Consider the following 25,810-nt stretch of genomic DNA (forward strand, 5'->3'; position numbering starts at 1 on the left):
CTAGTGAACCACATACTATCAATAGTGAAGCATGGAAGGGGTTGAGAAGGGTGGGTGTGAGACACTAAATTGTTGTTAGTGCATTAATTTGATCTTTGACCATCTGATACTCACAGTCCATGGCCCTGTCTACGGTTCTCACTGTAAATATAGCAAACATCAATGTGAGAATCACTGCACACGCTCTGACGATGTTCATCTGGATGGTGAGTTCTCTCTGGAGGTTGAGGTCTCTCTGGATGGTGAGTTCTCTCTGGAGGACGAGTTCTCTTTGGACAACTGGAGGATAATAGTACAATAGAGCTCAACTTTAATATGATCAGTTTCAATATTTCATTTAAAAGAACACAGAGTGAATATTATACAGAGTGAATATTATATAATTAAGTGATTTGATGCAATAGACTCAGAACCCCTTCATCTTCCTGCAGAAACATTCATATGTCTGATGTACAATAATCTAGTTGAATCTAGTCTTCCCAATACGCAATTGTGACTTTCTCCTCATGGGTAAATAGTTAGGGCACATATCACATGGGCTCTAATGTCTGTCAGCGAGTCCCTGGTTCGGGCGGATCCTTTCCTGCAGGTCACTCCCCTACTCTCTCTGTGTTTCCTGTCTCTCTACACTGTACCCAGAGAGCAACTTAACTTTTTGCTTGAAAAATCTACCCTGCAAATGACAGCATCCTATCAGAATACAATATCATTTAGTAGGGGGCCATAGCTGAGTGGTTATTGAGCCCGCCTAGGGAGCCAGAGGCCCTGGTTCCCCCAGGTACGATTCCAGGCCACGCCGGCATATGTGTCGATGAAATGAAATTTGTCCCTGAGCAAGACTCTTAACCCCTAATTGCTCCCAGGCCCTCATTGGAAACAAGCCCGCAAGGACTTTCATGAACGTCCTGTTAAAAGAAATTATACTTATCCTAGTGACTTAGAAAACTGCAATTCCATCCCCAAACCCTGCCAGCTGCTATGAAGTTGAAATGAACCAACCTCAAACATTAAAATGCTTTTTTGTAGCCTTTACTGTTGAAAATGTTTAAAACTCTATAATCTAGACCAGGGGTCTTCAACAGGGGGTCAAGGACACCTCGGGGGTCTTTAGAGTTACTATAGTGGAGCTGCCAATTTCTTGTGTGACAGGACAATTTTTATTTATTTTAATTTCAAAAAGATTAAATGTCTGAAAATACACTTTAACACAAATCCAACATATTATCATAAAACTAAAATAATACTTGCTGTCAAAGTAATCTATGAAGTTTGACAGCACTGCAGCATCACTTGGACACAACCTATACAGTCACTTAAAATAAAAACCATGTGTAATACTTCTACTGTAGCTACTGGCTAGTCTCAAATATCTGTGAAATACTTCTAGAGCTATAGTCTCAAATATCTGTGTAATACTTCTAGAGCTATAGACTATAGCTCTAGAAGTATTACACAGATATTTGAGACTATAGCTCTAGAAATATTACACAGATATTTGAGACTATAGCCTATAGTCTCAAATATCTGTGAAATACTCCTAGAGCTATAGTCTCAAATATCTGTGTAATACTTCTAGAGCTATAGTCTCAAATATCTGTGTAATACTTCTAGAGCATAGTCTCAAATATCTGTGTAATACTTCTAGCTACTGAGCTAGTCTCAAATATCTCGACGCAAGCAACAGTCAACAGACATGATGAGACAGTCAGCTAAATATATGGCGATCTAGCTTTAAGCCTCTTATCTTATTTAGTAAATTTGAAATTTGTATTGGATAATGTTTTGTATCTTGTACTGATAAGAGCACCACAATTACACAGATCTGTTATATTCTAACCATAGTAATCATAACCATGATTAGGAAATCATAAGATCAACCTTGTACGATTGTATGATGTACATTTAAAATTGACAACAATATTTGTATTTAAAAGTATGTTTCTCAGATTAAAAAATGTTTGTAGAATTGTGTTCATTGACCGAGCAGCAAAGAGCAGACTACACAGAGTGGCATAGCTCAATTCCTTTAACTTATACCTCAGACTCCCAGCATAAGGCGGACATAGTACAGTATATTGTTTAATTAATTTTATATTGCCAACTGTAGCTTACAGTAATTATATCCTACATTAACCCATACAAATCTAAGCTTATCACTGGAAATGTCCCCCCTCCCCCCGCCCCAACTGTTTACTGTAAATACCTTTCTTATTACAACTCATATATGTTTTGCATATTATTGTATATTATTGTTTGTCTTTAAATGTCTCGATGAATTGAGAGGCTTATCAGGGTTATCCTTTTAGCATTATTTTCTATAAATCTGTGCCACCATGCCTCGTTTGTGCAAACTGTTAATAAAGTATTCAATCAAACAATCAATCCTTCAGAGCTGAAAATTAAGATACTTTAGTTATCACAATGTACAATTTAAAACTGCTAAATAAATACAGCTATCCTATATAATCCATAAACATTTAGGGGTTTTCAACCGTTTTCAGGCCAAGCTTAGCTTATAGAGAGATGAAGCAGGGACCCCTAATACTTGTATACAATTGTTTTTCATTAGTTAAACTAGGCCTCAGTCCATCCATCTTCAGATTCTTCATTTATTTTTTTATTTTTATCTTAAGCCTTCCAGTCTGTCATACAGCTGAATGGCATGTATTTTTCATAGAAATGTCTGTTCAGCTACAAAAGAAGAATCAGTTTTTAATGGGTTAACTGTCAACAATCTTAGGGCTTATCTATTGATTGATTGATTGAAATTTGTATTAGGCAAAAGAAACAACACAGTTACATTTATAATACTTTTGTCAAAATGTCTATTAATTATTATCATATTTCTAACTAATATATAAAGTTATTTACACTTTTGCATGACTTGGTATACAGTACTTGTGGGCCTGTGGTCCCTTATTTCTTCCTATTGAAGGTTGCAACGCAAAACACAAGAACATACTTGTCGTCTGCATCGCTTTTTTTTTTTAAGGAAAATGTCTTGTATGCAAAGTTGGAAAAATCAGGAGGTTCTTTCCTATTTCTTTTTTTTTTAACAACAAAGAGGACATACATGTACATGGCAGTTGGTGGGTGATAATTTTGTTCTCTGACTGCAGGCTCAAAAAAGCCCCACAAATAACTTTAAAATGATTATAAATAAATGTCACATCACGAAATGAGAGGAGATTGCCATGTGACAAGCTGCTGTAGTATTGATGTGAGAAGAGAGAAACATTGTAAGAGTGTTACTGTGTACCTTGATCCTGTGAGCCAGAGCCGTGGTCTCTCAGATTGTCTGCTCCTTCATTCTCCACGTTCTCCTCCTCTCCTCTCTCCTCCTGCCTCTCCCTCCTGACTCCTCCACCAGACCTCACACGTGTTGATGTGCCTGGCTTGTCAGAAGTATCTGTAGACATCTTAATGAACGACACAAACAAAGTGACTCAAGTTAATTAACCATGTGAACCCTAGTGTCCCTGTTCTGGGCCTGACATAATAAGCAAACATTTGGTGAAAATAGCAGATCAAAAAGCTCACATCATATTGCAATGCAAAACATTGCGAGATTGTAGATTGGTTATTTAAGTATTGGATTTAAGTGGTTAGTAAAAGTATATGTTAATAATGTGCATATTAATATTATAAATTCAGTGATCAAAAATATAATTCATTGTATTCCTAAATAATATTTAAACATATTTTTAAATGTCATCTTACTCACTTTGTCCGATATCTCTGTTGTCCTACATTGGGCTTCAGTGTTGCAAAAAGGTCTCTGACACTGTCAAACCAAAGCAAGTAGTCTTAGACATACTTGCATGCAGGTGCATGCATACAGTCAGAGCACGCACGCACGCACGCACGCACGCACGCACGCACGCACGCACGCACGCACGCACGCACGCACGCACGCACGCACGCACGCACGCACGCACGCACGCACGCACGCACGCACGCACGCACGCACGCACGCACGCACGCACGCACACACACACACACACACACACACACACACACACACACACACACACACACACACACACACACACACACACACACACACACACACACACACACACACACACACACACACACACACACACACACACACACACACACACACACACACACACACACACACACACACAGTGCAGAACAACCAATAGACCCTTAACCACAGAATGTATGGGTAAACGTGGTGATGACGTGACAAACAGAGTTGTGGTTTTCAGATGTGAAATGCTGGGAGGGGAAACTCAACTGCTGTAGATGAACCCTCAAACATTTGACCAATAAAGTCATTCTCAAAGAGATAAAAAAAAAGTATGAGTTAAATTTAGTTGTGTTCATGATAGTGGCGACACTGTGGTATAATAACTAGCAATGTATATGTTAATTGATGTTACAAATAACAGTGAACATCATGGGTCAATAAAACCTTTTGTCTCAATGCAGGCAACAGAGTGTATTGTAGTGAGCATACAGCACTTCAGTTATCATTCCATACAGTGTGGTAAATGTACTGTATGTCATTGTGTACCATTGATCTGCAAAGAGAGTAGATCTCCTAGTCCAAGCTTTATTTAATAAATTACACAGGATCTGCTCTGATCTTCAACTTTAACAGTACACGTTAAAGACTGAACCAAGCTCATGAGAATATATTGAACATCAGTTAACTTGAAAGTATGTATTGTGTACTCTTTCCATTCAAACTTGTTAATAGACAAGAGTAATGCTTTTGTGAAGTAATAGTTTAACTGACAAGTTCATTATTTCATAAAAAGAACAATAGGTTCTTAAGGAATCACAGAACCCACCACTGTATTTACTGTCAAGCTAGACACCCTGACTGCAAGCACTGCTTTTTCCTTCTTTCTTTCTTTAGTCATAAATATATAAAACACAATTCAATATACTATAATGATATCGATATGAGTTAATTATAGGACGGACCTGAATGGAATTCTTATCATGCTTCAAATTTTATTTTAGTTCAAAGGGAAAAACAAATAAACTAGGTGTTACAAAGTGATATAGGCTCATTCCCAATATGACACTGATATGGGGTGATTAGACATAGGCCTACCTGTAAAACTTGTAACTCTAAATATGGTAGGAGGCAGATAGCACCAAGATATCCTGATGCCAGGGCCCTGCATCGACTTTTAGGAGGGCAGGTGGCAAATGTTCAGCCACACCGCCCTGATCCACCAACCCCTGACCGCGCGCGCGCACGCACGCACACGCACACACACACACACACACACACACACACACACACACACACACACACACAGACACGATTGCTAATAAATAAATAAATAAATGTATTAAAAAATTAAGAAATAACTCACATTTAATTAAATAACATAACTTAAGAAAGAAGAAAATAGCTGATTCATTATTAGAGTACAGTAGTAAATTTAAAAAAATCCAGAGATGCTAAACATATAAACTAATAGACTCAGTCAAGTCTATATATTTGTTATATTAAACTTAGAAATATGGATTATAATGACAAATAGATAAACTCTAAGATGGAACCTAATAACTATAGCAGGTTTTTGGGGCGTAATGCACTTGCATGCGCTAGTGGTTTTAGCCTTGTCCTCAGAGCAGGCTTCACACCTCTCACACCCACCTACACAAGATTGAAATACTGAGAATCTGCTGCTGTGTTTTCTCAGAAATGTTACCCATTTGCATCATACTGTACTATGAAGACTTTTGAGTGAAACGGCCAGTTCCCTTGTTTCTCTGTAAACCCCCCCCCCCCCCCCCCCCCACACACACACAGCAATTAATTAATAAAAAAGAAAAACATTAGCAAGAGTTATTTCCTTGGCCTATTGGCAAAATGCACAATAAGACAAGAAGGGGTTCAAGGGATGAGGAGTGCTAGTAGGTGACATACTGTAGATATGTCTGTGACATAGCTCTGTTTACACAATGCTGTATTCCCTTGAATTGTACATACTTGTTTACATGTTTTTATGTTTCACACTTGCTTTGGCAAATGTTTTCTCATGCGAATAACGGTCCTTTGTAAATTGAATTGAATTGAGTCTGCATGAAGAGGTGAGTTTTCAGGCTGAAGCATACAATGGGGGGTGAATCTGCAGTCGTGACTGAGGGGGGAGTCTAGGACACTGGGAACATTGGCCAGGCTGCTGAAGGGAAGGGACAGACAGACATCCTGTGTTGTGCTGATCTACAGTAAGAGTGCAGGAAAGGGTGTAGCGAAGGATCATATCCTGAAGACAAGGGAGGACAATGCCCTTGATTGCCTTATAGGTCATCACCAGTGTTCTGCATTGGATGCGGGCAGCAACCAGAAGCCAGTGAAAGGAACGCAGGGTGGGGGGACTTTGGGAGGTTGAAGATACAAGCATTCTGGATCAGTTGTAGGGGTTTGACTGAGCAAGGCAGCAGACCAGCAAGGCGGGAGTTGCAATAATAGTCAAGCCTGGAGATTACTTTGAATACTTAGAAAAGCTCTATTTAAATCTGAGGTATTATTATATTGTTATTACAATGTTTGGTTTTATAGTAATTACATGTGTAGTTGTCACAGCTAGAAAATGGAAGGCAACAAAATCCCTGAGTGAGTGATGTGGTAGTTTAGTGACATTACATACTCACAGTGCACTTCCAGGGCTAATGAAGGCCACAACCAGCAGCATTTAGACACAACGTCCCCAGACACAGAGCAACAACACTGAGAGGCGTTCTCATCGTTTTAGAGCTGTCCTGCAAGTACAGCTACTAGTTGTGCAGCAACAAAAAAACAAAAAAAAACTTTTACACATCAAAGAAATTATACCAAACTAACCAATATACACTTGTTTGCTTTTATGCTGCTGAGAATCCTGAATTCATTCTAAATAATATTTTACTGCTGCAGGAAAGACCTTGCATGCCTTGTTTTTGTGCAATAACCTATTTTTCGACTTTGAAACAGAAAAATCCTCCTGAGAACAATTCAAAACGGAAATGCACACACACACACACACACACACACATACACACACACACACACACACACACACACACACACACACACACACACACACACACACACACACACACACACACAAAACAGGATGTTCGCAGTTTTTTTTTGGCAGCAGCGGAACTTTGAGAATGCTGTGAGGGGGGGCAGGGGGGTTATCTGGGGGAGAGACACAGAGAACAGGAAAGAAAAAAACACACAACTACTGTATAGTGCATTTGAGGCCAAGTTCTCCCTCAGTTCTGTTTAGTTTAGTTCAGCTTAGTCAGTGGATGACGTAATATGATCTCATAGGCATTCTCTCACTCAATGCCTGCACGCCCTGCAGGCAGGAACACACAAAACAACACGTCTGTGTAACAAGTGAAACTTGCTTCAACTACTAGGCTACTAATAAAAATGCTGAATTAATTGACTCAATATATATAATCATATTATACTACATGGGTGTTTAAATGTAATGCTGTGGTTGTTTGTATATCGTATTACAAAGGGCATGTAGATGATGATGTTGTGGGATTTCTATAGAAGTGGATTGCGTCATCGCTGGGCCAGCATCAAAACACACCAGACTTTGTACTCACAGTACATTACCAATGGGCTCCTGGTAGGTAGTAAAGGTCCCCTGGTCACTGGCCCCATCTGACACTGACTGTAAACACAGGCCTAAGGAAAAAACAAAACACTTGTTTAGAACCGTAAAGAATATGTGAAACTACAATAATGTTTCTGAATGTTTCTCAAACTCTCTAAAATCTATGATTTTGAAAAACATACATTAGGCTATTTTATTCTACAGAACGTGTCCTGATGACCTTTGCTTTGATGTGTGCACTGAGCTGAGAGCAGCACCTCCATCTGTTTACACTTTGAGATAAAAGAGGGAAATGGATAAACTGACATCCATGCTCCACAACACAGTGTGTTGAGAGAGGATGTGTTGTGTTGTGTTGTCATCCTCTCTCAATACACTGCTGTTGTGAAGCATGGATGTCAGTTTATCCAAGTCATAAAGCTAGATAAATGTGTGCTTGAGACACAGCTTCACATTTTATCAACACTCACACAAACACTAATCCTTCAAATTACACTCATAAGTGTCTAGCCTACACCATTGTAATTTGTATCTAATAAAACATGAAATTACTTATTTTATATATATATATATATATATATATATATATATATATATATATAAATAGTAATTAGTGTAAAATGTCACCCTGTTGGGGTTTAATGCAATAATGAACATCACTGAACATGATCCTGTACATATTATAGCCAATGTAAAAACATCATTGAAGAGTTCAAACACAACTTGGAACCCACAATGTAATTTCATCAAATGTTGCACACGTAACAAAATCACCCACAGAAAAGTGTTTCTGCCTTAAAAAAAGAAAAAAAAAACATTTAAAAAGAAATAATAAATAATATAAAAATAATTTCCAAACCATCTACAAATATTATTTAGTAATTTAAATGTCACAGCAGGTGCATCAAAGTACATAACACATAACATAAATCACCAAATATTAAAATATTTTAAGGTGTTTTTTAGGCCAAGGACCCCTTAGCTGAGAGAGAAATGAAGCAGGGACTCTCACTACATATAGGATTCATGTTAAATGTGTTTTCAGACATTTAGCCACTTAAACCCTCAATACCTTGTAAACTTGACCTTTGGCTCAGTACTTGGTCTGCTCTTTTTCCCCTCTACACCAAACCTCTTCGCCGAAAGTAAAGACCATATCACACAAATAGCTGAAAACCATTAAATAATCTCAATAGTTACTGAGAAATATCCACTTGAAGCTTGTTAGCATTTTGTTACAATGCTAGTGGAAATGAATGGGTTCAGCTAGCCAGTAGATAGTGTCAGGTTTGTCTGCTGTGTCAGTCATTCTGTGTAGGAATTTAAAGTTGGGATGTATGTGGCAGCCGGGTATGGTCTAGGTTAGTGGTTCCCAAACTGGGGGTCGGGGCCCACAGGGGGTTCCCCAAATGATTTTGGGGGGACCGTGGGGGTCCACAGATGATTAGCTTAATGTGCAACATTGTTTTCTCAGTCAACAGTAAACAAACCAACACATAGTATACTGTACATGTAAACACAGGGTATCTGCACACTTCTTTACAATTTACAATTTACAATTACATTTTTAACCAAATTGGCCAAATTGTCAAATATTACGTAAGAAAGAGGCAAACATTGTGAAAATAGCCGAATATTTATCTGTGGAAACGAGTCAATCTAAATATAATGCCTCAACTCCTACAATTCCAAGTGCTTGTCAAGGAGGGGGGGTCCGCACTTCAAAATGATTACTTTGGGGGGTCACGGCCTGAAAAGTTTGGGAACCCTTGGTCTAGGGGCCATCTGTGAGCGGGGGAGGCAGGGTGTCTGCAGCAGATCAGGTAATGATGTCACAGGGGCAGGTTATATTGTGTGTTCTAGCCGTGTCTGTCTGTTGTACTGAGGCTGAGGTTCTGGATCGGAGCGCAGTAGCAGAGAGCTTTGGCATCCTATTTAAACTGCACACTGTCCATCCTGGTGTGGATGGACGGAAGAGCTGAAGGCTGTGTGCCTGTTACCTCTGCTATCTGAAGAGTTAGCAGAGCCTATACCAGCAGGCTTCACTGTGCCCTTTCCTGGTCCAGAAGGGGTACTGCAGCATACTACATACTGGTACTGTATGCAAGGGAGTAGGCCTAGACACCAAGCTCTGATGCACATGGACTGTATGCAGACCAGACCATGATTACGTACCCTCTCATTTCGGGCATGGATTGGCCCGGGGTTCATTAGGTTACTGAGAGGGACTGTGAGGGAAACAAATCAGATGCGGCAAACATGGGGATCATATTTTAGAGAGGAATAAAAGTCAAAAGTCAACAAAAGTCGCTAGCTTAGCCTACTCAGTTGTTGAAACGGCGTGATGTATTATTAAATAACTGCTCTGTTTGTCACAGGAACACAAATCGAGCAACACCACATAATACTTACTCATTTGGCAGCTGCAATGTACAATACACAAAAGCTTGCGCGCACACACACACACACACACACACACACACACACACACACACACACACACACACACACACACACACACACACACACACACACACACACACACACACACACACACACACACACACACACACACAGTACGGTTCTAGACAACCGCTAACCTGACCCACTTCCCACTCTACAGTCCTTGGCGATACACAAGTCGAGTTCGATCGGTTGGACAGTTCTCGAGATATGTGGGGGACACGCTCACAGAGAAACATTTTGTGCATTTATATTTTTGTTTTCGGTGGTCGAGGGGGACTAACATTTTAGGAGGAAACACCACCGAAATATTGAGGCTACAATAGAGGCCAGGGCTGTGCAGATGATAATGATTAGTCTTGCTAGCCAGTCAATGTTTCACTACATAATGATTAACAGATGAGCCCTATATAAAATGAAACGCCTATCCACAGAATGTACTGTTAGTAGCAAGCTCACACTGTTGAGCGTGACATGCATCATGAGATAGAGGTTTTATCCATGACCTCAAAGCTCTTACACCCACACAAGACTGAAATACTGAGAATCTGCTGCTGTGCTTTGTTAAACGTACTTGCAAACAAGTACCCTTGTTTCTTGGTAAAACCACACACACACACACACACACACACACACACACACACACACACACACACACACACACACACACACACACACACACACACACACACACACACACACACACACACACACACACACACACACACACACACACACACACACACAGTATCTGGGGGGGAGAGAGACAGGCGAGAACAGGAAACAGAGAAACAACTACAGCTGTAACAATTAACAATATGTCCGTTTTAACACATCAAGCACATTCAGTACTGCTCATAAAATATTACCATCTACATTATTAGTGAAACAATACTGGATGATTGGTGATGTAGCTTATGATATGGCAGCATTTCTTTCTTTCTTTCTTTCTTTCTTTCTTTCTTTATCTAACAGCATTTACATTGTTTTTTAAAGTCAAAGCACAAATAAAAACAAGCAGGGCTAACTGTCTGAGGGACAGCAACATCTCTCAGAGAGGAGGTCTTTTAAAGCTAATTCTGTCCAGTTGTAAAGGTTTTTGCGGGTCGCTCCAGTCTCTGGCTGCAGCAGGCTGGAATGATGACTCACTGAATGAAGAATGTTTTTGTGGTGTACACAGCAGATGACGTATGCAACACATGACACACATTAAAGTGGAGCAAACTGAGAAGAGTCTTGTATGAACATGAAGCAATGAATGTGTCTAAGATGACGAGTTTACAGAGGAATATAGATCAGTGGTGTGTTCTAAAAGGAGCATATTTAACAACATCACATTTCTGCAGTGAGCCCTTGCATGCCTATCGGTAAATGACATCCCTGTAATCAAACAGGATGGTCATTTGCACAAGAGTTATCTTAGCAGCTGAACTGAAAGTTGAGTGGATTCTGTAAAGAAATCCAATGTTCTTACTGTAACCTCATCCTGTCAATATGGTGAGAGGACAGAGTGCTTTCTAGACAGATACCCAAATACTTCTATGTAAAATACTTGTATGTAAAATACTTGTACCTGTAATACCTTACTGACTTATTAAAACCAATGTGAAATCATAAGCATGCAGTTTTAACACCACTTTCATCATTGCACTTTGCAGATGCAAAGCAATAACACATAAAAAGACTAAACTACTTAAAACAAATAAAAAGATAATTAAATTAAAAAGAGATGTCAATGTTTGGGTTAATGCTGTGGTGACCTTTGTAGTTGCTACAGCTAGAGTGTCAAAGCAAAATCCCTGAGTGAGTGATGTGTTAGTTTAGTGACATTGAATACTCACAGTGCACGGCCAGGCCTATGATCACAACCAGCAGCATTTAGACACAACATCCTCAGACACAGAGCAAAGACTTTGAGGCCTTCTCACTGTTTTAGAGCACCGTCCTGCAACTGGAAGTACAGCTACTATGTGTGTGCAGAGAGAGACAAAAAAACAAGACTGACGTTTGACTTTTTCACATCAAGGAATTATACTGATCTGACCTAAATATACACTTTTATGAATTAATTCGGACTGATATTTTTGTGTGTAAAAGGAGACGCACGCACGCACACACACACACACACACACACACACACACACACACACACACACACACACACACACACACACACACACACACACACACACACACACACACACACACACACACACACACACACACACACACACACACACACACCTTCTCCAACCCTGGATGAACAACATCATAGCCCTGCTTAACAGGATGAAGAGCGTTTCCATGGCACACTACACACAGGAGGTCAAGGTCACTGAAAAAGGCCCTGTTGGAGGTCAATGACTCCTACAGGGACAAACTGGAGGTCAAGCTGCAGAACAATATCTCCAGAGAGGTGTGGGAGGGGTTGAAAAGGATCACAGGATACAAACAGTCTAGGTCTGTGTCAGAGGGAACCCTGGAACGGGCCAATGAGATTAACAGTTTTTTTTACAGGTTTGATGTCCCAGTCCTCCAGAGCCTGGCAACTCTGCCCGGGCCGTAGTCTGCTGACCCTGGCCTCCCCGTTCAAACACACCTCCCTCCCTCCTCCACAGCTGCCTTTCACACAGTTATTATTTCCCCCCTTTCTCTTCTGGTTGATTTTCCAATGAATGGATGAGGCATCACCAAAAGTTTAGTCTGAAGTCATTGCGCTGCTTTTTAGTCTTGTTTTATTTGCAGACGCTACATTGTAGGATAATAATAAGTAGGTCTATATGCCACCCAACTTATATAATAATGATATAGTAGCCTATATACATGTTAAAGGTGAGTCACTATAACACCTCATCTTTCTAATGAATTAACATGCTAAGGTGCCTCATCATGGTCTTGGGTCATCAGCTATTGTTGAGTTAGAGTTTTGAGTTTTATTTATTAGCACATAAAGAGTTAAAAACAGAAGAATTTAGCATTTGCAAATAAACGAGACGAAAAAGCAGCGGCGTTTCGATTCCATGGCCGTGGCCTCTGATTTGAAAGCACGCCACAGCCCCCCACCACAGGAAGTACTGAGTAGATCATCGGTTGCCACCCCTCCCCTACACACAGCCAGGCAACAAGTACAAGGTCCTCCCTCACCCCTGATATTTACAACCAACCAAGTGAGGAGACAACTCTCCAGGATTGTCATGAACAAGGCCACGGATCTGGACAACACCAATCCCAGGGTCACAGGGTGGCTCACAGTATGTGTGCTGGGTAGCTAGCAGCATCATTCTAGCACCAGTTCAACCTCTCCCTGAGGCTGAAGGGAGGTGGAAGCTATACTGATCAAACCATCCCACGATCATACACTCATCATAGAGGGTATGATAAGTGTCATGATGGAAATTCACCACTGCACACTACCCATGTGTCAGATTAAAGTATTTAATACACAACAACTTTTTGTCTTGGTCTATTTTAGTTTAGACGTTTGCAGCCATCGGGAACACAGTGTCTAAAGTCTAAAGTTATACAGAGCGTTTATGTAGGTCATTGTGGTTTTCATTTCCTGATTGAGAGGTGATACTGGGCTGCTTCTTCTAGATGGAAACAGGATGCTCGTCTCTGAGCATAAATGTGGCCTCTTAGAATGAACCCCTGACACATCAAGCACATACTGCTCATAGTCATCATCACCTTCTTTACGTAACTGAAACAACACTGGTTGATGTTATGTAGCTTGTAATGTGACAGCAGCATTTACAGTTATTTTCTTTTTCTTTTGTTAATCTGACAGCATTTAATTTTTGTGTCGTGAAGTGTTCTATAAATCTGTTGCTAAATTAGATAAACCAATCATTTAAAAGGATCACCATGGCAATCAGATTGAGCAGGGTGTCAAGCAGAGACCTTGTAAATACAGACACATTAGTGTGTCTGTCTGTCTGTGCATGCATACACATGCATGCACACACATAATTATTGAATGCTTGCACACATTCAGTATATACACACATCTGATCTGCATCATTTGAATGCTTTATATCAAGTGCCACAGACAAATCTACGTAAACAATATTATAGTTCCCATTTTCTGAAAGGACTGAAAGAGCTTGAATCGTTTAATTATTTGTTAGTTGGCACTATTCAAGGAATAACATATTCTCACTCCCAACTCATCAAATTCAAACTCAGTTCAAACTCAAGGTCACTTTCCGAAACCACCGATACTCTCTCTACATCTTTACTTGAACGAAAGCAGTGCTCCAACCCGAGATACTATATCAGCCACTCATGCCTGTGTCAGTCTATGGGGGAACGCTGCCCGTTTCCTCATGCAGTTCAGCCCAATGAACAGAGGAACTGTCTTCAGCCAATCAAAATGTTGCATTCAGTGCTGTTTAGTTCAACTTAGGTCAGTGGATGTAATATGATCTCATAGGCATTCTGTTACTCAGGCATGCCTGCACAGCACACCCTGCAGGCAGGAACACACAAAACAACACGTTTGTGTAAGTGAACCTTGCTACAACTACTAGGCTACTAATACAAATTCTGAATTAATTGACTCAATATACATAATTATATTATACTACATGGTGTTTAAATGTAATGCTGTGATTGTTTGTATATCGTACTACTAAGGGTGTGTTTCTATAGAAGTGGAATGCGTCACCACTGGGCCAGTGTTAAAATACACCAGTTACTGGAAGGTCCCCTGGGCACTGGCCCCATCTGACACTGACTGTAAATACAGGCCTAAGGAAAAACAAAACACTTGTTTAGAACCGTGAAAAATATGTGAAAATACAATACAGGCTATGAATGTTTATCAAACTCTCTAAAAACAATGATTTTGAAATACTGAACATACAATAGGTTATTTTATTCTACATAACGTGTCCTGATGTGACCTTTGCTTTGATGTGTGCACTGAGCTGAGAGCAGCACCTCCATCTGTTTAAACTTTGAGATAAAAGAGAGAAATGGATAAACTGAGAGGATGTTGTGTTGTGTTGTGTTGTGTTGTCATCCTCTCTCAACACACTGCTGTTGTGAAGCATGGATGTCAGTTTATCCAAGTCGTATAGCTAGATAAATGTGTGCTTGAGACACAGCTTCAAATTGTATCAACACTCACACAAACACTAATCATTCAAATTACACTCATAAGTGTGTAGCCTACACCATTGTAATTTGTATCTAATAAAACATGAAATGACTTAAATATATTATTTATTTATATATATGTTACAGGTAAATTGGCATTCCAGGTAAATTGGAAAAGGGGCGCTTGTTTTCACCCCCCAGGCAATTCTGTAGAATCAACGCTAGAGGGCAATGCAAGCCAGACATGAGCCCCACACCACACACGCACGCATGCACACGCGCACAAACGAGCACGCACACATGCACACGCACACACACACACACACACACACACACACACACACACACACACACACACACACACACACACACACACCCTTATTCCATGCAGTTGAAGCACAAGGGAGCGAGGGGGCGGTGCTGGCGGGCTATGTTAGTGCAGTGAGTGGCAGTTGGGGCAAACGCAGTCCCCACAACATCATTTACGATTCTGTGCCTATCGGTACATAACTCGGACGGCGCTTACGTCGACTAGCAGACCATCGGCCGGTCGTCGCGGGCACTCGCGCCTGGAGGCGCTCGGGCGCGACACCTCGGCCTCAAGGTCTACTGAGTCGGCGCGCCTCCGTCATGGTCCAAAACTATACTTTATCGGCGAAAAAAAGTAGTCCGCGGTTGTTTGAAAAAGTAATGTCCCAAGCGGGAGTCAAACCCAGACTTTCAATGGTAGTGGATGGGGAGTCCAATGATTATCGAAGTGCGCCACTGTGGCCAGTGCTTGCTTTTCCTGGTTGCTATATTGTTGTTGCCGCCTCGCAGCCCCTCGCCTAAAAACAAGCGCTCCACTTCCAATTTACCTGGAATGCCAATTTACCTGTGACATATATATATATATATATATATATATATATATATATATATATATATATATATATATATATATATATATATATATATATATATATATATAATATATATATATAATAATTAGTGTACAATTTTAATGCAATAGTGAACATCACTGTACATGATCCTGTACATAATATTATAACCAATGTAAAAACACAACTTGGAACCCACACGATTTAATTCCATCAAATGTTGCAAACATAACAAAATCACTCACAGGAAAGTGATAAACATTAAAAAATATATATATTATTATTAAATAAATAATATAATAATAATTTCGGGAAAAAAAGGAAAAAAGGCGTTTTATTTCTTCTTCACGCCGTTTGGTGCCCCCCCCCCCAAAGGTTGGTGCCCTGTTCTTCAGCACCTCAAGCCCGTTGGATAAGCCACCACTGGGTCCTTGACATGAAAGAGTTTGAGAACTACTGATTTAGAATATAATATTAATAGAATTTGTATCAGGTCTTTAACCAAATTGGCCAAATTGTCAAATATTACGTAAGAAAGAGGCAAACTCTTAAAACTCTGAAAATAGATCTGTGGAAGCGAGTCAAACAAAATGTAATGCCTCAACTCTTACAATTCCACGTGCTTGTCAGGGGGGGGGGGTCCCCAGTTCAAATATGATTATTTTGGGGGGTCACAGCCTGACAAGTTTGGGAACCCTTGGTCTAGGGGCCATCTGTGAGCGGGGGAGGCAGGGTGTCTGCAGCAGATCAGGTGATGATGTCACAGGGGCACTATTTATTGTGTGTTCTAGCCGTGTCTGTCTGTTGTACTGAGGCTGAAGTTCTGGATCAGAGCGCAGTAGCAGAGAGCTTTGGCATCCTATTTAACCTGTACACTGTCCATCCTGGTGTGGATGGACAGAAGAGCTGAAGGCTGTGTGTCCGTTTCCCTCTGCTATCTGAAGAGTTAGCAGAGCCTACTGTATATACCAGCAGGCTTCACTGTGCCCTCTCCTGGTCCAGAAGGGGTACTGCAGCATACTACATACTGGTACATATGCAAGGGAGTAGGCCTACACACCAAGCTCTGATGGACATGGACTGTATGCAGACCATGATCCACTAGCGCTTGGTTTGTCCAGAGGCTTTATTGGAGACTCATCAGGTAAAGCTAAGGTGCATGCACAGCACAGTGATATTCATGAGTATCCTTTGGTGACCATAAAAATATATTTTGATGGGGAAAAAAGCATAGAGCTCTCTGGCCTTACGTACCCTCTCATTTCGGGCATGGATCGGCCCGGGGTTCATTAGGTTACTGAGAGGGACTGTGAGGGAAACAAATCAGATGCGGCAAACATGGGGATCATATTTTAGAGAGGAATAAAAGTCAACTTCACACACACACACACACACACACACACACACACACACACACACACACACACACACACACACACACACACACACACACACACACACAGGAAAAAATGAAACCAAGGCTTGATTAATTTCACAGGATGAAAAATGGTGCATTTCTAATGAACCATTAATCTGGGTTTACATTTCCACGCCCTGCGGGGAGAATCATTTCATAACTCATCATCACAAGGCTAAACGTGCATTCATTCATCCACAGAACACACAGGAGAACACACACATTGTGACATTGCTCCTACTGCTGTAGATGCTTGGAATATGAACACAAACCAAGAAAGTTCAAATGTGTGTGTGGTTGACTTCCATGTTTTTGTTGCTTTCTCTGCCTTCCATCACCTATACACAGTGGTGGAAAAAGTCCTCACATGTTTTGCTTAAGTAAAAGTATCAATACCGCAATATAGAAATACTCTGTTACAAGTAAAAGTCCGGAATTCAAAATATACTTGAGTAAAAGTACAAAAGTATTGGTATCAAAATGTACTCAAAGTACCAAAAGTAAAAGTACTCATTGTGCAGAATGTTCCATTTCTAGTTTTATGTAATGTATAAAAATCATTTGAAAATAGCAGATCTACAAGCCATAGCTACAAGCTCACAATGTGTCAGGATGCAACGCATTTTGAGCTTGTAGATCTGCTATTTTCAAATGGCCAAAATGTATAGGGTTGAGGTGGTTAATGTATGTTTTGTAATCAAAATCAAAATCTACAAAGTAACTAGTAACTAAAGTTTTCAAATAATTATAATGTATTAAAAGCACAATATTTGCCTCTGAGATGTAGTGGAGTAGAAGTTAAAGTATTGAAAATTGGAAATACTCGGGTAAAGTAAAAATACCTCAAAATTGTACTAAAGTACAGTACTTGAGTAAATGTAATTAGTTACTTTACACCACTGCCTATACAGTATAAGTCCATATGGCCACTGGAGATGACAACGATGCGGCTTGTGCCCGTAGTGTTGGAACCATGACCTGTAGGCTACAGAGAGGGCCTCCTACTGTCAAACCGTGCTTGGGAACTTATGAATGAAGGTGCAAAAATAAAATGCTAAAACGACGGTCAAAACCAAGTGGTCAGGGACCCCTCAATAACAATGTCCTACAGTGGCCTTTGGCCAAGTCTTTGATGGCACACCACTCACTCACTCTGCATGGGAGCTGACTGTCCAGGACCACACCAAGGCCATTGGAACCCGAATCCACCGGGGTAATTATGTCTCTGGACATGTTTAAATCCTCCATGGGGGCAGGACTTACCTGGGTCAGAAGAGAAGCTCAGTGCAGTCTCCGCTGGGTTCAGCTTGAGGTGGTGAGAAGATCCACTGTGAGGATGTCAGCCAGACGTGCAGCGATGTGCTCTTCCACCTGAGTGGCAGAGGGGAGGGGAGGGGAGGGGGGGGGGCAGTTGAGTGTCATTGTCAGAACAGTGACAGGGGCGGCCATAGAGTGGCTATAGTGAGCCCGTTGTCCCAGGTTTGATTACAGACCAAGGGCCAGCAACGTGTGTCCCTGAGCAAGACTCTTAACCCCTAGCCATAGAATGGCTGCTCACTGCTCCCAGTGGTTATAGGATGGGTAAATGCAGGGGGCAAATTTCATGAAAAAGTGACAAAAGACACCCCAAGGAGTGGGGACTATTCTCTCTATAGGATAGCTGGTAACAGCCTTCCATTTCGACATCCCCCCACTCCGACATTGACTTCTAATTGTCGGAGTAGCGGCACTTTTCCATTTCCATAAACGACCTGCCATTCCGACAGTGTCGGACTGGCAGCATGGCACTTTTCTTTTTTTTCAAGAGTTCCGCCATTTCGACCTATCTATCTATATGCAGGCAGCATGCACATCTGAATATGATTTCAACGGATCCAATCATTATTATCCTGACAAACAATGAATCATTGACGGATAAAGAGCCAATCAAAAGTCCGCGCATATCAATAAGATGGTTATTATTATTCATATTATTATTAAAATGACTATCAGTGAATGACTGATGGACAGAAAGCCTTCTCGAATGATGCCCCGTTGAAATAATATCAAAACAAAATCATATAATGCTTGTATAACGTCATGTGTATTGTATTATAATAAACAGACATATGTGGCACGCATGTGTCATGCGCAATTACACGTGACTGCAACCATCATATAACATAACAGCGTAGGCACAGTGACAACTGGATCACTTGGTGACGGTGTTGTGATCATTCTGTTTGACAACCCAGGACGAATGCCATTGAAATAGCCTAAACACCTTATTTAATACTATAAGAACTGTATAGTTCTAATAGTATTTACCTTCATCAGATAAATACTAATGTTACTGGCCTATTTGAAGAATGAACTGTCCGTGGACCTGGACCAGACATGTATTTGGGCTGCCGTGCGTAAAATGGATTGTTTAGCTATGTTATGACAATAATCATAATAATCATAATAATCATAATAATTATAATTTAATGGCCGCTCGTTCCCCGGCCGCACACAGCTCGCTACAAACCTCCCGACAGTCATCGAAACCAACGATCACTGGCATCCATTCATGGCTTGTGCGTCTGTCTACAAACTAAGTGCCATTTGATCCTAATCACCTTTTATGTGTGCGCGAATGGGCCATCAAGTTTGTCTGATCTCCCAGTGGGGAGCTAACGACCGCTGTTGATTCATTGACTGAAGCAATCCACACCTATTTAATTGTTGTTGTTTTTTTCCTCGAAAGCAAAGTTGTTAAAAGACTCATGGAGAAATCATGATGTCATCTCAATCACCTAAATCAATCATGATTGAATGGCAGCTTCGCAGAGACGTGCAGAGGGATTTGGAGAGGCAGGGGCTGGAATTTCAAAAGGGCACCTATTGCTGGCGCCGGCCGGATGATGTCTTTATTTTTTTACATTTCTACCCAGATTTAGAGGAATATCTCATTTTAAATTAACACTATGAATCGAGGGTTAAACTGAAAAAAGAACTCCACAAACATGAACAATATTCACACAAAAGTTACTGTCACTGATGATCTATATGAGCAATTCAGCATATTACTCTACAGTGGGACACAACCTTCTTGTCCTGATCACATTGACAAAAAAAACAATCTTTGCCAGAACAGCCACAACAACCACCCAGCCTGCCCTAACAATCCAGTATAGCCTTAAATTACTGGTTAACAAAGTAAAATGAGCAGTTTAACTTTAAATAGATAAAGACTCTCGTAGATGTATTTTATCGATTTTGAAATCCTTTATCTCTACGAGAGCCTTAACCAACCCCCCCCCCCCCCCCCCCAGATTGCCCTGGAATGTCAGCTCCAAAGCCCGTACTTCTCCAAACATGTACAAATACTAAATATAAGGTGCTTACCCGCTTGCCCCAAATGTTAACTCGGTGTCCGTTGTGTTTGTGTAATGTATTAGTCCATATTTTTCAATAAAGACGTGTTTTGTTCCCGTCTGTGGCCAAAGGCCATTTCCCCCCCTCATTTACTTCCTGTTTACATTGAGTGTAATTCCGGATTTCACCGGATGCGCCCCGTCACCACCGCCCATTGGGAAACTCCGACAGAATTGGCCACAGACGGGATTAAAATACTTATTTATTGAAAGATATGGACTAATACATTGCACAAACACGCCTTAAAGTTAACATTTGGGGCAAGCGGGTAAGCACCTTATATTTAGCATCTGTACATGTTTGGAGAAGTACGGTCTTTGGAGCTGACATTCCACAGCAATCTGGGGGGGGGTGGGGGTGGTAGGTAGATAAGACTCTCGTAGAGATAAAACATGTTAAAATCGATAAAATACATCTACGAGAGTCTTTATCTAAGGCTATATTAGATAAAGAGCGAGAGAGAGAGGAAATGAACAGTATAATTATTTTTTGTCCACAAATACCTACTGTAGGCTATCTGTCTCAAATTAAGACGGAAAACTGATTGTCTGCGCTTCTCTGTGTGTGTCTGCTCTCCTCGTTGAATGGACAATGGACATGTGAGTGCGTGCGCCCGGCAGGTTTATAGGTTTCGATTAGACATATAGGCTACTTTGTTGCGCGCTGTATCACGTACCGAAAATAGCCGATCTATAAGCTCACAACGCGTCGACAGCGCTCAATTAGGTATACTCAAGCTTTATTGGAGATGCGGTGTTTAGAGAGTAAGAAAGGGGCAATTCTCTTAGCCTTGAATGCTGCCTTTGAGTAGGGCATTTGCGTTTTTTTCACCACATATTTTCCACCATAATAAATGCTGCATTCATGGTCTGGAGAGGGCACCTTTTTTACCAATGGGTAAAAAGGCAGGGGCTCAAGCCTATGCGAGTATGCGTGCACGTGCATGGCAGCTTGCTCTCCGGCCCCACTCAGCTGCTGGGGACTATTTAAACACATATACGCCACTCCTTTCGGTTCAGATCTTCACCACAAACATTCAAACCTCCCGACACGAAAATTAAAAGCCCTGCTTAACTGTTTATTATCTATATATTATTCGATGCTTTAATTCAATGACATTATGAATGATTTCATTATAAATATTGATGACTTATTCCTTATTGTAATATTGAAGATGAATTGAATTGCTAATTATTATTTATATTGGATATCATTATTAATGCAAAAATATTGTATTTCTGTTTCCTTTGTACAGCACACAAATTCCTTCAGTACATATACCACACCGGGGTTAAATCGAGCTCTCTGCCTCTGCCTCCTCTCATTCACCTTACATGGTCAGGGACCCCCTCTATATTGTATATAAGCTGGACGATGGAGCTGGTAAATCTGCTTGTGGATCGATCTGTCTGTCTGTCTGTCTGTCTGTCTGTCTGTCTGTCTGTCTGTCTGTCTGTCTGTCTGTCTGTCTGTCTGTCTGTCTGTCTGTCTGTCTGTCTGTCTGTCCGTCCCAGAATGTTTCGGTGCCCATCCTGGCTGTTACGTTACTACATAAATACACACTGCAGTTATGGGAGGGGGGGGGGGGGGGGGGGGGGGTTGGCACGGGGATAGGGTCATTTTTTAGGTTACATTTAGACGATGTAAATATAGCCTTTATTTATACGCAAATATAACCACTCAATGTCACCCAAAATCAGTTTGCACAGCTGTTGCTTGTAAACTCATTCCCCCCCAGCTGCGTCAAATATATCAAATAAATAAATAATTGTATTGTGTGAGCTTGTAGATTTGACCTTCTGCATACAGTACCGCGGGAAGTAGGGGTGCTGGGGGTGCAGCCGCCCCCCCTCCCCCCAGGTGGTACCGCACCCCCTACCACCCCCTCTCTGGCAGGGGTTTATGCAACGGCAGTGACAGTGTCGCTGTCCACTGTCCATGGTGCTGAAGTGTTTTTTTTTTTGTCCGCGGAGAGATAACTCTAACCTAACCTAGCCTGGGACCAGACGAATCTGCGAGTGCAAAAAAAAATTGCACTCTGGGATTTGGGTCTGGCACCGCTCCATAGAGAATCCATTTCCTGCTCCAGAAGACGTGGGTAACCAATCAGGGCCCAGTATTCGAATATGGGAGACTGTAATTGGTAGTTGGTTTGTAGGTCTAACCAATTGCGTCGCGAGTCATTGTTTTGATCCCGCCCCCTTGGAAAAAAAACTTCCTCATAGAAGCACCAGACTCATATCCACGCAGTGATATAGTCTGTCTACGCCAGGCTAAACCTAACCCTAATCCTAACCCTAAAACCGAAATAAAGAAACCAAAAACTGGGGGAAAAACTAACCCAATCCGCCCAGAACCGCAACAAAATTAAACCAATCCGCCCAGAACTGCAAAAAAAAAACACTTAAAATGTCTTCCCGCGGCTATGTCTGCATAACGAGTACTTTTATTTTTGGTATTTTAAGTACATTTTGATAACAATACTTGGGCTATGTAGGATACTTTTACTCAAATTTGAATTCTGGAGTTTTACATGTTACAGAGTAGGCCTATTTCTACATTGCATTATTACTTTTAATCATTTCAAAACATTTGAGTATTTTTTCCACCACTGATGCGTATACTACTTCATGTGAGATGTGACGAGATGCTGTGGTTTAATTAACGAGAAAACATCTGAGGAACCTGAGCATCGTCTCTGAGTAGGCCTACGTGATTACTGACCCGTCAATCAACGTGCGCACAACAGCTGTGACAGAACATCAACATTAATGTAATAATAATAATGATAATAATAATAATAATAATAATAATAATAATAATAATAATAATAATAATAATAATAATAATAATAGCGTAATAGTAGTAGTAGTAATAATAATAATAGTAGTAGTAATAATAATAATAATAATAATAATAATAATAGCATAATAATAATAATAACAACAATAGCGTAATAGTAGTTGTAGCAATATGAATAATATTTATAATATCAATAATATTTATAATAATAATAATAGCATGATAATAATAATAATATTTTTTTTATTATTCTGAATACAACATTAATGGACTGAACCTGAATGGTAATAACAAAAGACGTTGTGGTCTTGGTCTGATTGACTATAGGAGAGAGATGCTTTCAAAAACAGCAGATCTACAAGCTGATAGCATGGGATTCGAAAGACTTGTTAGTCTCATTTGTAGAGGAAAGATGTCTGTCTGTCTGTGCGCACACGCTGCACAGTCAGACACGCGCACGCACACAGACAGACAGACAGACAGACAGACAGACAGACAGACAGACAGACAGACAGACAGACAGACAGACAGACAGACAGACAGACAGACAGACAGACAGACAGACAGACAGACAGACAGACAGACAGACCCAAGCCGTGGGAGCGCACTCAATCACACTAACTGATGGCTTACTTTAATTATAATATAATAATAATAATTATAATAATCCTACACTTCGCAGATATAAATCATTATATTATGAACCATACAATAACCACTTCAGACCGATTTTATACATACGCTATTTGAAAATAGCAGATCTACAAGCTCACAATAACCGAGCTTGTAGATCTGCTATTTGTTGAACAACATGTTGCTAATCACCGCGTTGGGAGCTTACATTTGGGGCTGTCATTACTGGACTGATATTATTTATGGGGGGGGGGCAGCTGTACATATTGCTGGAGATAGATAGATTGATAGATAGATATTTAGATAGATTTAAAGATACAGACAGACAGACAGACAGACAGACAGACAGACAGACAGACAGACAGACAGACAGACAGACAGACAGACAGACAGAGACAGACAGACAGACAGACAGATCGATCTACAAGCAGATTTACCAGCTCCATCGTCTCGCAGCGCTGTGAGCTTATATGCAATATAGAGGGGGTCCCTGCTTCATCTCTCTCTCAGCTAGGGGGTCCTTGGGCTGAAAAGCCTTGTGACAGATGATAGTTTAATTGACAGATAGATAGATAGATAGATAGATAGATAGATAGATAGATAGATAGATAGATAGATAGATAGATAGATAGATAGATAGATAGATAGATAGATAGATAGATAGATAGATATAGATAGATAGATAGATAGATATAGATAGATAGATAGATAGATAGATTATGTTACGTGCGTAATTACGCGCGTGGAAAGAAATTACAGAAAATAAGAAAATAAATTATAATAAATTACAAAAAATTCATGACTGATACCAAATGAAATAAACTTTACAGATCATATACACATTAAAATGATAAGAATTCAAGTAAAATTGACAAATATCGGGCTTAATGAAATCTCAACCGCTCTGTGTAATTGCGCAAAATAAAACATTATTATGAGTGACACCTTGGGCCACGGGGGGGTCCGGAAGGGGGTTCCGGTGGGTGGGGGGGGGCGGTGGAGGGGGGCACCCAGGGTGGGGGGGGGGGACAGCTGGGCCAGAAGACTACAGATATGGTCGTTAGGGTCGGTGGGTCAGCGGCGGGTCGGGGCTGCATCATGGCAGCGTCGGCGGATGGAGGTCCCAACATCGATGCTGACGGCCCCAACGGAGGTCTCATCCTTGGCCAAAGTCAAGTCGGAATGGTGGGTCGTTTGAAAACTATGGAAAGTGCCTCCACTCCGACAGTTAGAATATGTCGAAATGGTGACATGTCGAAATGGCAACATGTCGAATTGCCGACATGTCGGGATGGCGGCATGTCGAATTGCCGACATGTAACCAGGATAGCTTGTGAACAGAGATGATGGAGCCAAGAGATAATAGTGTACAGGGAGAAAAGGAGGGGGCCCCCAAGTACAGATCCCTGGGGACCCCGGTTAGGGGGGATGAGAGCAAACAGTCTCAAGAAACCTGGTACTGTAGGTCCAGTCAGTCAGGTAGGAGGAGAACCACTTTAGTG

At 40.9% G+C, this 25,810-nt stretch overlaps 1 protein-coding gene across 1 annotated transcript in view; it reads right to left on the bottom strand.

The window, feature by feature from the left end:
• Positions 1–25,810, bottom strand: part of LOC308080271 (uncharacterized protein) — a 193,304-nt gene that overhangs the window by 4,301 nt on the left and 163,193 nt on the right. The window contains exons 5-7 of the mRNA XM_080422064.1: positions 3,725–3,784; positions 3,260–3,419; positions 115–279 (exon numbers count right to left, since the gene is read on the bottom strand). Coding sequence (XP_080278190.1) covers positions 115–279; positions 3,260–3,419; positions 3,725–3,784 — 385 coding nt within the window. The remainder of the gene's footprint in view (positions 1–114; positions 280–3,259; positions 3,420–3,724; positions 3,785–25,810) is intronic.

The sequence above is a fragment of the Gymnoscopelus braueri genome, assembly GCF_963280865.1.
Source record: "Gymnoscopelus braueri genome assembly, chromosome: 24".
NCBI classification, from domain to species: Eukaryota; Metazoa; Chordata; class Actinopteri; order Myctophiformes; family Myctophidae; genus Gymnoscopelus; species Gymnoscopelus braueri.